Here is a 15,761-nt window from a genome sequence, read left to right as displayed (position 1 = left end):
AATTTTTTGAATTCATCACTGGCAGGGTGGATAGGGGAGTGACTATAGATGTTCTCTATATGGACTTCCAGAAGGCATTTGAAAAGGTTTCACACAAGAGATTAGCAAAAATATAAGTGCATGGAATTGGAGGTAACCTTGTGATGTCGGTCAGTAATTGGTTGGGAGGTAGAAGACAGAGAGTAAGGATTAAGGGAATGTTTTCTGATTGGCAGAATATGGGAAATGGTGTTCTGCAGGGATCTGTACTGGGGCCTCAGCTTTTCACTAATATATATATATAATTTATATATAAATAAATGATTATGGGAAATGGTGTTCTGCAGGGATCTGTACTGGGGCCTCAGCTTTTCACTAATATATATATATAATTTATATATAAATAAATGATTATGGGAAATGGTGTTCTGCAGGGATCTGTACTGGGGCCTCAGCTTTTCACTAATATATATATAAATAAATGATTTGTATGATTGAATAGAGAGTTGTATCTCCAAGTTTGCAGATGACATTAAGTTAGGAGGCCCAGTAAATTATGTAAATGGGAGCAGGAAGTTATAAAGGGACATAAATTGATTAAGTGTGCGGACAAAACTACGACAGATGGAGTTCAATGTGGGGCTGTGAGGTCATCCACTTTGGATCAGATAAAGACAAATTAGAATATTTTCTGAATGGTGAAAGGCTAGGAGCTATGGAGAAACAAAGGGATTTAAGTGTCCATGTACAAAAGCCACTAAAAGCTAGTTCACTGGTAAAAATAATAATCAAAAAGGTTAATGGAATGTTGGCCTTTATCTCAAGGGTTTGAAAAACAAAATTGAGGAACTGATGCTTCAGTTGTACAGAGCCTTGGTCAGGGCTCATCTGGAGTACTGCGTTCAGTTTTGGGCACCACACCTCAGGAAATATACAAAAGCAAAATACTGCGGATGCTGGAAATCTGAAATAAAAACAGAAAGTGCTGGAAATACTCAGTAGGTCAGGCAGCATCTGTAGAGAGAGAAACCGAGTTAACGTTTCAGGTTGATGACCCTTCGTCAGAACTGGGAAATATATACTGGCCTTGGAGGGGGTACACTGCAGATTCACCAGAATGATACTAGACTTAAAGGGATCAATTATGAGGACAGGTTGCATAAACTTGATTTGTATTCCCTTGAGTTTAGAAGGTGGAGGGGTGATCTAACCGAGGTCATAGTCACAGAAGGCGGCGATTCAGCCCATCGCGTCCATGCCAGCTCTCTGTAGAGCAATCCAGTCAGTCTCATTCCCCCGCTCTATCCCCGTAGCTCTGCAAGTTTATATCCCTCAAGTACCTATCCAGTCACCCCTTGAAAACATTGAGCGTCTCCGCTTCCACCACTTCCGTCGACAGCGAATTCCAGGTCATCACAACTCGGTGTAAAAAAGTTTCCCCTCACATCCCCCCTGTATCTCTTGCCCAAAACCTTAAATCCGTGTCCCCTGGTCCTTGTATCATCAACTAGTGTGAACTGCCTTTCCCCGTCTAGCCTATCCAAACAAGTAATAATCTTAAAACACCTCTATCAAATCACCCCTCAACTTCCTTTGCGCTAATGAAAACAAATCCAGCTTCTCTAACCTGTCCCTGCAGCTAAGACCCCCCCATCTCCAGAACCATTCTGGTAAATCTCCTCTGCACCCTCTCAAGAGCCTTCACATCCTTCCTAAAGTGTGGTGACCAGAACTGGATGTAATACTCCAATTGTGGACTAACCAGTGCTTTATAAAGGTTCAGCATAACTTCCCTACTTTTGTACTCAATACCTCTATTTATGAAGCCCAAGATCCCATATGCTTTGCCAACCATTCTCTCAATATGTCCTGCCACCTTCAGGGACCTATGCACATTAACTCCCAGGTCCCTCTGTCCCTGCACACTCTTTAAAACTGTGTCATTAAGTGTATATTGCCTCTCCCTGTTCCTTCTGCCAAAATGCATCACCTCACACTTTTCTGTATTAAATTCCATCTGCCACTTGAATGCCCATTCTGCTAGCCTTTCTATGTCCTGTTGCAATCAATTGGTATCATCATCACTGTTTGCCACCCCCCCAGATTTGGTGTCATCGGCAAATTTAGAAATTCTACTCTGTATTCCAATATCCAGGTCATTTATATATAACAAAAAAAGTAGTGGCCCCAGCACTGACCCTTGGAGAACACCACTGTCTACCATCCTCCAGTCTGAGAAACAGCCATTTACCACAACTCGCTGTTTTCTGTCCTTAAGCCAATTCCTTATCCAAGCTGCCACTGACTCACCTATTCCACGAGCCTCAATTTTGTTAACCAGCCTTCTATGTAGTACTTTGTCAAACGCCTTCCAAAAATTCATGTAGACAACATCCATTGCATTCCCTTCATCAATCCTGTTATTTCATCAAAAATTCAATTAGATTAGTCAAACACGATCTGCCTTTTACAAATCAGAGTTGGCTCTCCTTAATTAGCTTAAACCTCTCCAAGTGCCTGTTAATTTTTTCCTTGATTATTGTTTCTAAAACTTTACCCACCACTGATGTTAAACTGACCGGCCTGTAGTTACTAGGATTGTCCTTGCACCCTTTCTTGAACAATGGTGGCACATTTGCCACTTTCTAATCCTCAGGCACGTCACCCACATCTAGGGAAGATTGGAAAATTATGGCAAGCCCTTCCGCTATCTCCTCTCCCAATTCCCTTAGCAACCTGCGACTTGTCCACTCTAAGCATACCCAGTCTTTCTAGTGCATCCTGTCTGTCAATTTTCACCCCTTCCATTGCTTCTACCTTTCCCACTTCTACCAATATTTTGTCAGCATCCACCACCTTAGTAAACACCAATACAAAGTACTCAGAGTATGCTAGCCTTGCCCTGCGCCTCTAAGCATGTATCACCCTCTTTGTCTCTAATAGGCCCCACCCTGCCTCTTACTACCCGCTTACATGCCGGTAGAAGATTTTTGGGTTCCCTTTTATGTTAACCGCCATTCTACTCTCATTCTCTCTTTGCCAATCTTATTTTCATCTTCACATCCCCTCTCAACTTATTGTATTTGGTCTGGTTCTCCCTTGAAGAATTCACCTGACATGCATCATACACCCTCTTTTTTTAATTTCATCAGCTTCTCTAGCGCCCATGTCATCCAAGGAGTCCTTGCTTTGGTTCCCTTACCTTTCCCTCTTGTTGGAATGTACCTAGCCTCTACTTGGAACCTCTCATCCTTAAAGATCACCCAATGTTCCGTTACAGCTTTTCCTGTCAGTCTTTGATTCCATTTTATCCTGGCTAGATCCTTTCGCATTCCACTGAAGTTAGCCCTATTTCAGTTTAGAAGTTCCACTCTAGATTGTTCCTTGCTCCTCTCCATTGCTAATATAAATCTTATGATACAATGATCACTCGTACCCAAGTGTTCTCCCACAGACACTTGGTCGACCTGGCCCACCTCATTCCCCAGTACTAGATCCAGCAATGCCTTCTTCCTAGTTGGGCCAAGAACATGTTGGTCAAGGAAATTCTCCTGAACACATTTCAGAAATTCCTCCCCCTCCTTTCCCTTTACCCTAGCATTATCCCAATCGATATTTGGGTAATTAAAGTCCACCAATATCACCACTCTATAGCTCTTGCATATCTCTGCGATTTCCCTGCCGATTTGCTCCTCTACCTCCCTCTCACTATGTGGAGGCCTATAGAATACACCCAATAGCGGGATCATACCCTTTTTGGTCCTCAACTCTAACCAAATGGATTCTGTCCTTGTCCCCTCAAGAACATCCTCCCTTTCGAACACTACAATGTCTTCCTTAATCAGCACTGCCACCCCACCTCCCTTTTTTCCTTCCATATCTTTTCTAAACACCTTGCACATTAAGTGCCCAGTCCTCACCGTTTTAAGCCACATTTCCGTTATTGCCACAACATCATATTGCCACATGGCTAATTGTGCTTTTAGCTCACCAACCTTATTCACCACACTTTGTGCGTTTACGTACATGCATTCTAAACCCATTTTTGAATTTTTCGTAGTCTTTTTTAGTCTGCTCCTATCTAATATGGTACTACTACCGCCTCTAGTACTATCCAATACACTCACACTTTTATGCACCTTATTCCTCTTTTCTACTCCTATATGCTGGTGCCCATCCTCCTGGCAAGCTAGTTTAAACCCTCCCCAACAGCACTAACAAACCTCCCCATGAGAATATTGGTCCCGGCTCTGTTGAGGTGTAACACATCCGGCTTGTAAAGGTCCCACCTTCCCCAGAAACGGTCCCAATGCCTCAGGAATCTAAAGCCCTCCCTCCTGCACCATCTCTCCAGCCATGCTTTCATCTGTTCTATCCTCCTATTCCTGTACTCACTAGCACGTGGCACCAGGAGTAATCCGGAGATTACTACCTTTGAGGGCCTACTTTTTAATCTCTCTCCTAGCTCCCTAAACTCTGCCTGCAGGATCTCATCCCTCTTCCTGCCTATGTCGTTGGTACAGATATGGACAACGACCTCTGGCTGTTCACCCTCCCCCCTCAGAGTGTCCTGTAGCCGCTCAGTGACATCCTTGACCCTGGCACCAGGGAGGCAACATACCATCCTGGAGTCACGTCTACGGCCGCAGAAACACCTGTCTGCTCCCCTAACTATTAAATCCCCTATCACTATTGCTCTTCCACTCTTTTTCCTCCCCCCCCCCCACTCCGTGCAGCTGAGCCACCCGTGGTGCTGCGGTCTTGACTCTGGCTGCAGTCCCCAGAGGAACCATCGCCCTCACCAGTAATCAGAACAGAATACTGGTTGGAGAGTCCGATGCACTCCGGGGACTCCTGCACCACCTGCCTGGTCCTCCTCTTCTTTAAAATGATAAAGGGATTTGATAGGGTAGATACAGAGAAACTATTTCTTCTGGTGGGGAAATTCTGAACAAGGGGGCATAATCTTAAAATTCAAGCTAGGCCTTTTAGGAGTGAAATCAGGAAGCCCACTTTCACACGAAGGGTAGTGGAAATCTGGAGCTCTCCCCCAAAAGGCTGTGGATACTGTGCAAATTAAAATGATCAAGACTAAGATCTCAAGATTTTTGTTAGGCAAGGATATCAAGGGTATGGAGCAAAGCAGGGTAAATGGCATTGAGGTACAGATCAGCCATCTTTTAACTGAATGGTGGGACAGGCTCAAGTGACTCCTGCTCTTATGAAAAGGAACAAAATCCATGACCTTGTTTAATAACTGATCTGAGGACACGGGCTCATTTATTTCTAGAAACCTCTTTTCTACTGGAAATTACTAGCACAGTATAAATGTTTTTATTTAAAAGTTTCAGCCAACTAGGAGCACGTCATCTAGAATGTTACAGACAGCTGGATAGGTCACACAGATGGGGGACAGGACAATGACAATACTGCAACATACTCAAGAAATGTCATAAACCACAAGAACAAAGCCCAAGTTGTTTATAAATCTCAATAAAACCAACTAAAATGAAGGCAGTCACTTCCTGGAATAAATACCTCTGTATTTTACATAAAGGGGCTGAGACACTCAGTAACACAATGATCAAGTATATCAAGAGCAAGATGATGTTTTTGTAGTAATTGACTCACTAGAGAGAACCAGGTGCCCAGTTGGTCAATGTCTTTGATGTATGCATGGTAATGCCCTCCGTAGCAACCTCCTTTGTGAATGATTACAGAAAAGAGTTCGTACTCGTACTCCATATCTGGCAGGTCATCCTGAGAGACAAAACAAAGAAGGTGAAGAGATCATCATTGGCTGTAGAAGTCAATTATAACAACTTGCATTTATATAGCACCTTTAACATAGTAAAAGGTCCCAAGATGCTTCACAGGAGCGTTATCAGACAAAATTTTACACCCGGCCACATAAGTAGATATTAGAACAGGTGATCAAAAGCTAGGGTGACCATATTTTCTAAACCGAATCTGGGGACACAGGGTGGGAGCACAACAAAGTAGAAAGGACGGAAAACGTAGGTTGCGTAGTGTAGCAAGGCAAATTTTTTTTAGCAGCCTATGTTTTAACAGAGGCACATATACACTACAAATGCAAAACAAATGTGCATTTTATTACCATGGATGTGAAATCACACGACTGAAGCGCATTCAAACACCGTTTACAATAATACAGTAACACTGTTCAGGAACATCAGTTTATACAGCCTATTCAGAAAATCTTTCTTCATATCAATGCCCATGTCATTTATTTTTCACAGATTTATTAATGATTGCTGTGCTATCTCCGCGTTTAAAGAAAACCGGCATGACGATTTTGTTGCTTCTGCTAGTGGAGTACGCGTAGAGATTAACCTCCATCAACCATCACTAGTCTCTGATGGTTTGCCAATGTTCCTATCTTTAGTTTGCACACTGATGACTACAAAGTATAACAAAGCAGTATCCACATGTTAGCTCCAAGCTTTCTGTACACTGCCTGACACCCAACTGCATCTCTCAACACTTCCACTGCCTTTGTGTTGTCAGATTACTTGTCTGACATCCAATCCTAGATGAGCCAAAAATTCCTCCGGTTAAACATTGGGAACACCTAAGCCATTGGTTTCAGCACCCCCACAAACTCTGTTCCTTGGCCACTGATTCCTTCTCTGTTCCCTGGCCACTATCTCAGGTTGAACCAAATGGCTGGTCACCGCAGCATTCCTGAACTGAACTTCCAACTCCGTAATCCTCTCCATCACAAAGACCGCCCACTTCTATCTCTGTAACAATGCCTATCTCTGCGCCTGCTTCAGCCCACCTTCGCTCCTGTAGCTGAGGGTTTTCAGCTTTCAGAATTTTTTCCACTGTATGTATTATGGAGATTTCAATGTTCTCGCCAACAACACGCAGGCGCTCACAGACTTGTTTGTCACAAAGATTACGACCATTTGTTCATCTGCCTCTGCCACACCCCCCAATCCCCTTGTTCGCCAAGCCTAACCTCTCCCAAGGCTCCCCTGTGCTCTAGCCGTGAACCCATGTCTTTCTATGGTTTCTCCCTTACCTCTCGCTCTAGCTATATGAATGAGACCCACCTCCTGGCTCTCTTGACCCCATTCACACCAAACTATTGGCCACTAATGTACTACTAGTGTTTATTTCAGTATCGCTGCACACAAGCTAAAAACAAAGACGAAAGGGCCTAAAAAGTGAATCTGTGGGCTGTAAAGATTTATTAAATAAGATTTTAAAAATCTACATATGCTAGAAATTTGAAACAAAAACAAACACCTCAATCAGCATCTATGAAAATAAATAATTTGTTGGGACCAGAGTTCTTCAGAACTAGGAGTTGAATAAAGCACCTCAATTAGTAAAAACACAAGGGCCCGTATTTTATGATGCCTACAGGTGTGTACGAGCCATGTACACACCCTTAGGGACATCGGAAATGCTGGTTTTAGGCATGCGAAGCGCATGCGCTGAAAACCAGCATTTCCAATGTGTCAAGAATCCTCTTGACAGATTGCAAGCCTGCCCTGGAGAAGGGCCTTTGCAGATGGAGAGTTCCACTTTCTGCAGAACCTCCACCTGCTGAAATCACTTAAAAACCTTACGCCTGGTAAAAGCAGGCGTAAGGCCTGCTTTTACCAGCATAAAAGTTTAGAAAAGTAAAAAAAAAAAAAAAAAATTTCACTCATTTATAATTTAAAAAATACTTTTGAAAAAGGTAAGTTTACTTTTAGCCCCGTAGCAAACTTTAATTATTTTTTTCAAAAAATTAAACTTTTGTGTAAAGAGGAGGGGGTGTCACAATATTAATCAAGGAGTCAATTACTGCAGTAAGGAGGGATGATATCTTAGCAGGTTCCTCTAATGAGGCCATATGGTTAGAACTTAAAATCAAAAAGGGGGCAAGCACTTTACTGGGAGTGTACTATAGGCCCCCAGTCAGGGGGAGATAGAGGAACAGATATGTAGGCAAATCTCAGTGAAGTGTAGAAATAATGGGGTAATAATAGTAGGGGGTTTCAACTTCCCCAATATTAACTGGGATAGTCAGAGTGTGAAAGGCTTAGAGGGTGCGGAATTCTTAAAGTGCATCCAGGAGATCCGTAATAGCAGAGCACTTGGAAAACAGCGACAGGATCGGACAAAGTCAACATGGATTCACAAAAGGTAAATCGTGCTCGACTAATCTACTGGAACTTTGAGAGGATGTAACTGGTAAAATAGATAAGGGAGAACCAGTGGATGTGGTGTATCTGGACTTTCAGAAGGCATTCGATAAGTTCCCGCATAAGAGATTAGCGTGTAAAGTTAAGGTACATGGGATTGGGGGCAAGGTATTGACTTGGATAGAGAACTGGTTGGCAGACAGTAAGCAAAGCGTTGGAATAAACGGGTCTTTTTCCGAGTGGCAGGCAGTGACTAGTGGGGTACCGCAGGGATCGGTCCTTGGACCCCAGCTATTCACAATATATATTAATGATCTAGACAAGGGAACTAGATGCAATATCTCCAAATTTGCAGACGACACAAAGCTGGGTGGGCGTGTGTGCTGTGAGGAGGATGTCGAGAAACTCCAGGATGATTTGGACATGTTGGGTGATTGGGCAGAAACATGGCAGATGCAATATAACGTGGATAAATGTGAGGTTGTCCACTTTGGTGGCAAAAACAGGAAAGCAGATTATTATCTGAATGGCAATAGATTGGGAGAAGGGGAAGTGCAAAGAGACCTGGGTGTCCTTGTGCACCAGTCGCTGAAGGTAAGCATGCAGGTGCAGCAGGTGGTTAAGAAGGCAAATGGTATGTTGGCCTTTGTAGCGAGAGGGTTCGAGTACAGGAACAAGGATGTCTTGCTGCAGTTGTACAGGGCCTTGGTGAGACCACATCTTGAGTATTGTGTGCAGTTTTGGTCGCCTTATCTGAGGAAGGATGTTCTTGCCATGGAAGGAGTTCAGCGAAGATTCACCAGGCTGATACCTGGGATGGCAGGAATGACGTATGAGGAGAGATTGGGTCGATTGGGCTTGTACTCACTGGAGTTTAGAAGAATGAGAGGTGATGTCATTGAAACTTATAAAATTCTGACAGGACTGGACAGATTAGATGCAGGAAGGATGTTCCCGATGGTCAGGGAGCCCAGAACCAGGGGACACAGTCTAAGGATAAAGGGTAGGCCATTTAGGACAGAAATGAGGAGGAATTTCTTCACCCAGAGAGTGGTGAACCTGTGGAACTCTCTACCACAGAAGGCGGTGGAGGCCAGTTCATTAAATATATTCAAGAAGGAGTTGGATATATTTCTTACGGCTAAAGGGATCAAGTGGTATGGGGAGAAAGCAGGGACCGGGTACTGAATTTGGATGATCAGCCATGATTGCATTGAATGCCGGAGCAGGCTCGAGGGGCCGAATGGCCTACTCCTGCTCCTATCTTCTATGTTTCTATGTTAGGAGAGCTTTTTTAGCCAGCATGTAGAAAGTCCTACAAGAGAGGGGGCGGTACTAGACCTAATTCTAGGGAATGTAGCCAGGCAAGTGGTAGAAGTGTCAGTAGGAGAGCATTTTGGTGACAGTGACCATAATTCGGTGAGATGTAAGGTAGTCATGGAAAAGGACAAAGATGGACTGGAAATAAAGGTTCTAAATTGGGGGAAGGCCGATTTTAATATGATACGGCAGGATCTGGCCAAAGTGGACTGGGATCAGCTACTTGTAGAAAAATCCAATTCAGAGCAGTGGGAGTCATTCAGAAAGGAAAGAGAGAGTACAATGCCAACATGCTCCCGTAAAGGTCAAGAGTGGGACCAACAAGTCCAGGGAACCCTGGATGTCAAGGGATATACAAGAATGGATTAGGAAAAAAAGGAAGGCTTTTGGCAGCTACAATGGACTAAAAACAGTGGAAGCCCCAGAGGTGTATAGAAAGTGCAGGGGGGTACTTAAAAAGAAATTAGGAGAGCAAAGAGGGGACATGAAATAACACTGGCGGGCAAAATAAAGGAAAATCCCAAGGTGTTTTATTATAAGTATAAGCAAGAGGGTAACCAAGGAAAGAGTAGGGCCCTTTAGGGACCAAAGTGGCAATCTGTGTATAGAGTGGGAAGATGTAGGTGAGGTTTTAAATGAATATTTTGCATCTGTGTTCACTATGGAGAAGGACGATGTAGGCATAGAAATCAGGCAGGGGGATTGAGATATACTTGAACAAATTAGCATTGAGAGGGAGGAGGTACTAGCGGTTTTAGCGGGCTTAAAAGTGGATAAATCCCCAGGCCCAGACAAGATGTATCCCAGGCTGCTGTGTGAGGCAAGGGAGGAGATTGCAGGGGCTCTGACACAAATTCAGAACCTCTCTGGCCACAGGGGAGGTACCAGAGGACTGGAGGACAGCTAATGTAGTACCATTATTCAAGAAGGGTAGTAGGGATAAACCAGGGAATTACAGGCCAGTGAGCCTAACATCAGTGGTAGGGAAATTATTGGAAACAATTCTGAGGGACAGAATTAGTATCCACTTGGAGAGACAAGGATTAATCAAGGATAGTCAGCATGGCTTTGTCAGGGGGAGATCATGTCTAACCAATTTGATTGAATTTTGAGAGGGGGTGACTAGGTGTGTGGAGGAGGGTAGTGCAGTTGATGTAGTCTACATGGACTTCAGTAAGACTTTTGACAAAGTCCCGCATGGGAGACTGGTCAAGAAGGTAAGAGCCCATGGGATCCAGGGCAATTTGGCACATTGGATCCAAAATTGGCTTAGTAGCAGGAGGCAGAGGGTAATGGTCGAAGGTTGTTGTTGTGACTGGAAACCTGTGTCCAGTGGTGTACCGCAGGGGTCAGTGCTGGGTCCCTGCTGTTTGTAGTGTACATTAATGATTTAGATATGAATGTAGGAGGTATGATCAGTAAGTTCGCAGGTGACACGAAAATTGATGGAGTGGTAAATAGCGAGGAGGGAAGCCTCAGGCTACAGGACGATATAGACGGGCTGGTCAGATGGGCAGAAGTGGCAAATGGAATTTAATCCTGAAAAGTGTGAGGTGATGCATTTTGGGAGGACTAACAAGGCAAGGGAATACACAGTGAATGTAGGACCCTAGGAAGGACAGAGGAACCTTGGTGTGCATATACATAGGTCCCTGAAGGCAGCAGGACAGGTAGAGAAGGTGGTTAAAAAGGCATATGGGATACTTGTAGTCTATGCCTCGGCTAATGAAGGCAAGAGCAGGGAGGTTATGATGGAGCTGTACAAAACGCTGGTAAGGCCACAGCTGGAATACTGTGTGCAGTTCTGGTCGCCACACTATAGGAAGGATGTGATTGCATTGGAGAGGGTGCAGAGGAGATTCACCAGGATGTTACCTGGGCTGGAGTGTTTCAGCTATGAAGAGAGACTGGGCAGGCTAGGGTTGTTTTCCTTAGAGCGGAGAAGGCTGAGGGGGGACCTGATTGAGGTGTACAAAATTATGAGGGGCATAGATAGGGTAGATAGAAAGGAACTTTTCCCCTTAGTAGAGGGGTCAATAATCAGGGGGCATAGTTTCAAGGTAAGGGGCAGGAGGTTTAGAGGGGATTTGAGGAAAAACATTTTCACCCAGAGGGTGGTTGGAATCTGGAACTCTGTCCGAAAAGGTGGTAGAGGCAGGAACCCTCAACATTCAAGAAGCATTTAGATGAGCACTTGAAACGCCATAGCATACAAGGCTATGGACCAAGTGCTGGAAAATGGGATTAGAATAGATGGGGCTTGATGGCCGGCACAGACACGATGGGCCAAAGGGCCTCTTTCTGTGCTGTATAACTCTATGACTCTAAAATATTTAATTTAATGTAATTTTAACTCATTTTAAAAACATGATGGCTTTTTAAAAATGTATTTAATGTTTAGTGTCTGTTTTCACTGATCCCCATTCATACTTTTGACAGGTCTATCTGTCAAAAGTATGAAGGGGGATTCCCTTCTTTCATTGGCTCGCCTGGCCCATGTGATCCCAGGGACTCTTGCGAACCACACGCGCCCTTGGGATACGTGGGCCCTGCGCATTTCAACAGTGGAGAGGCCCAGGATCGGAAGTGTCTGGACCTCGGCAGCTCTCGGGTAAGGGTGTAGATTTTTTCCCGATAGGAGGCTTCCTGCGTGCGGATGCCTCCTATCGGGAATTACGGGCCAAGATATCCAAGTACTTAAATAATACTGGATAAATAAACTTACTTTCTTAAATTTGGCATGGTGTCTTTGCTCCATTCTTTCACAAATATACCACCCACTAGCCCTCCGTCTTTCACCAGATAATCTCGCCTCTGCCCACACTTTATTCATCTAATTTATGATGTAAATGCAGCTCAATTTCCCCCAGCTTTGATTGGTCAGTTCTGCCATCAATCATCAGTTACTCCGGTTTGACAATATGGTTGTGACATGCTGGAGGCGCCGCTCACCAAAGTTGTTCAAACATCAGCCGCACCTGTGATAACTAATTATAATGTTCTGTTTTTGGATGTAACTAATGGGGGTGAAATTTTAAATTTATTCTCCTAAATCTTTAGTCCAGAGTTTTATTCCCTGAAAATATTTTACATTTAAGCACTGAACATTTTATTCGGGGACTAGTTTCCAGAACTGGGACTCTCCCGGGGACGCTGTTTACCCAGGAACGCAGTACCTCATCTGGGGACTGTCCCCAGAAAACAGGGACGTATGGTCACCCTACCAAAAGCTTAATTAAAGAGGTAGGTTTTAAGAAGCATCTCAAAAGGAGGAGAGGCCTAGAGAGGGAATTCCAGAGCTTACCAGATGAAAACTTGCTTAATATCCAACACTTTACACCATTTTAAGTCATAATTTAAAATAAACCAACAGTCCTTTTCCCATACTGTAATGAATGGAATATCCAAATCGCAGTGTGAGCAGAGTCTTCCTAGAAACAAAGAACTTGCATTTATTTGGTGCCTGCACATCCTCAGGATGTCTCAAAGCACTTCAGTCAACAAATTTTTTAAGTGCAACCAGCGTTATTTTGTATGCAAACACGACAAAAACGTCCCACAAACAACAAATAAAATTAATCATCAATTTATCTGTTTTAGTATTTGTTGAGTGATAAATGTTGGTTTGGGAGGTGCTGCTGAAGAAGCCTTGGCAGGTTGCTGCAGTGCATCTTGTAGATGGTACACACTGCAGCCACAGTACGCCGGTGGTGGAGGGAGTGAATGTTTAAGGTGGTGGATGGGGTGCCAATCAAGCGGGCTGCTTTGTCCTGGATGGTGTCGAGCTTCTTATGAGATGTTCGCTGATGATTGCAGTGTTCAGTTCCATTCACAACTCCTCAGCTAATGAAGCAGTCTGTGCCCACATGCAGCAAGACCTGGACAACATTCAGACTTCGATTGCCAAGTGGTAAGTAACATACACGCCACACAAGTGCCAGGCAATGATGATCTCCAGCAAGCGAGGGTCAAACCACCTCCCCTTGACATTCAACAGGATTACCATCACCGAATCCCCCACCATCAACAGGGTCACCATTGACCAGAAACTTAACTGGACCAGCCACATAAATACTGTGGCTGCAAGAGCATGTCGGAGGCTGGGCATTCTGCGGCGAGTGTCTCACCTCCTGACTCCCCAAAGCCTTTCCACAAGGCACATGTCAGGAGTGTGATGGAATACTCTCCACTTGCGTGGATGAGTGCAGCTCCAACTACACTCGAGAAGCTCGACACCATCCAGGACAAATCAGCCAGCTTGATTGGCACCCCATCCACCACCTTAAACATTCACTCCTTCCACCACCGGCGTACCGTGGCTGCAGTGTGTACCATCTACAAGATGCACTGCAGCAACTCGCCAAGGCTTCTTTAACAGCAGCTCCCAAACCTGCGACCTCTACCACCTCGAAGGACAAAGGCTGCAGACGCATGGGATCACCATCACACCCACCCCCCCAAGTCTCACACCATCCTGACTTGGAAATATTTTGCTGTTCCTTCATCGTCGCTGGGTCATAATCCTGGAACTCACTCACGAACAGCACTGTGGGAGTATCTTCACCTCACGGACTGCAGCGGTTCAAGGAGGTTTCTCAAGGGCAATTAGGGATGGGTAATAAATGCTGGCCTTGCCAGTAACGCCCACAGCCCATGAACAAAAAAAAAACCTGGGAGAGTGTTCAATCACGCCATTTCAATGATGTGACACACAGTTGAAGCACAGGAAGTTGAATCATTAACTCTGTCCCAGTTAATGATTACAATATTATACTAGTAAGTGAATAGGTTTCAGCAGCAAATAGTCGAGGCTTTTCACTTTAAAAAAATACTTTATTTCTACTTTCTGCGCCCCACATCCATTCCTCGGCCAAGCAAGGAGATGCAGGGCGACTGCCAGCATTGCCCTTAGTGAACCTCTAAGGGAACAAGCCTGACTCATTCTGTGACTATACAGATTTGTTCCTCTTTCACAGGCTGCGGAAGTAGCTGGATCTTTCCTCAGCTACTTGCTCATAACAACCAATATCGAGAGCCTGCCTTGTGGAAGATCATGGGCACTTACTCATGACCAAAACAATCTCCACTGTATAGACTGCGGCAGTGAAAACATGGTTGAAAAAATATACCATGCTGTACAAAATAAATGTCTAGTAGGGATTTAGCAAACAGAATGAGTAAATACTTCATCCACACTACAACCCCAAAAGGATAAATCAAGAGATGCTGGCAGTCTTCATATCATGAGTCCAACTGCTCAATATTCATGCGAGCATTCCAGTCGAATGCCAGCACGCAAAGGGCCCAATTCTGATGCCCACACACAGTGAAGCCAGCTGTAGAGATTATACTACTGTTCTGACTGCAATCAGCCAATAACATAGACCAGCAATCGAATGCAAAACCCCTTAGGGCAGGTGGCGGTGGTTGGGGGCGGGAGGGGCAGGTGGCGGTGGGTGGCGGTGGGAGTGGCAGGTGGCGGTGGGAGTGGCAGGTGGCGGTGGGAGTGGCAGGTGGCGGTGGGAGTGGCAGGTGGCGGTGGGAGTGGCAGGTGGCGGTGGGAGTGGCAGGTGGCGGTGGGAGTGGCAGGTGGCGGTGGGAGTGGCAGGTGGCGGTGGGAGTGGCAGGTGGCGGTGGGAGTGGCAGGTGGCGGTGGGAGTGGCAGGTGGCGGTGGGAGTGGCAGGTGGCGGTGGGAGTGGCAGGTGGCGGTGGGAGTGGCAGGTGGCGGTGGGAGTGGCAGGTGGCGGTGGGAGTGGCAGGTGGCGGTGGGAGTGGCAGGTGGCGGTGGAAGTGGCAGGTGGCGGTGGTTGGGGGTGGGAGTGGCAGGTGGCGGTGGTTGGGGGTGGGAGTGGCAGGTGGCGGGGGTGGGAGTGGCAGGTGGCGGTGGTTGGGGGTGGGAGTGGCGGTGGTTGGGGGTGGGAGTGGCAGGTGGCGGTGGGAGTGGCAGGTGGCGGTGGTTGGGGGTGGGAGTGGCAGGTGGCGGTGGTTGGGGGTGGGAGTGGCAGGTGGCGGTGGTTGGGGGTGGGAGTGGCAGGTGGCGGTGGTTGGGGGTGGGAGTGGCAGGTGGCGGGAGTGGCAGGTGGCGGGGTGGGAGTGGCAGGTGGCGGTGGGAGTGGCAGGTGGTGGTGGTTGGCGGTGGGGGCATGTTACTCACTGCATAAATTCACTGATCCATTCAGGGGAAGTTGGGATTTGATAGATGATATCCCTCTGCCTAAAATTCATGTTTCTGTACAAACTTAGCTAGGCAAAAGGAAAAAAAAATCGTCCAGGGAAAAAAATTGTGGTATCAGGAGAGT

At 45.6% G+C, this 15,761-nt stretch overlaps 1 protein-coding gene across 1 annotated transcript in view; it reads right to left on the bottom strand.

Moving 5' to 3' along the window:
* Nucleotides 1-15,761, bottom strand: part of usp40 (ubiquitin specific peptidase 40) — a 142,391-nt gene that overhangs the window by 88,402 nt on the left and 38,228 nt on the right. The window contains exon 8 of the mRNA XM_085984190.1: nucleotides 5,611-5,739. Within this exon, the coding sequence (XP_085840316.1) occupies nucleotides 5,611-5,739 (129 nt within the window). The remainder of the gene's footprint in view (nucleotides 1-5,610; nucleotides 5,740-15,761) is intronic.

Source organism: Somniosus microcephalus, chromosome 4 (assembly GCF_052327205.1).
Source record: "Somniosus microcephalus isolate GS21.2 chromosome 4, FLI_Smic_1.0, whole genome shotgun sequence".
Classification (NCBI taxonomy): Eukaryota; Metazoa; Chordata; class Chondrichthyes; order Squaliformes; family Somniosidae; genus Somniosus; species Somniosus microcephalus.
The sequence above is the reverse complement of the archived record's forward strand: the minus strand, read 5'-3'. Positions and strand labels throughout refer to the sequence as shown.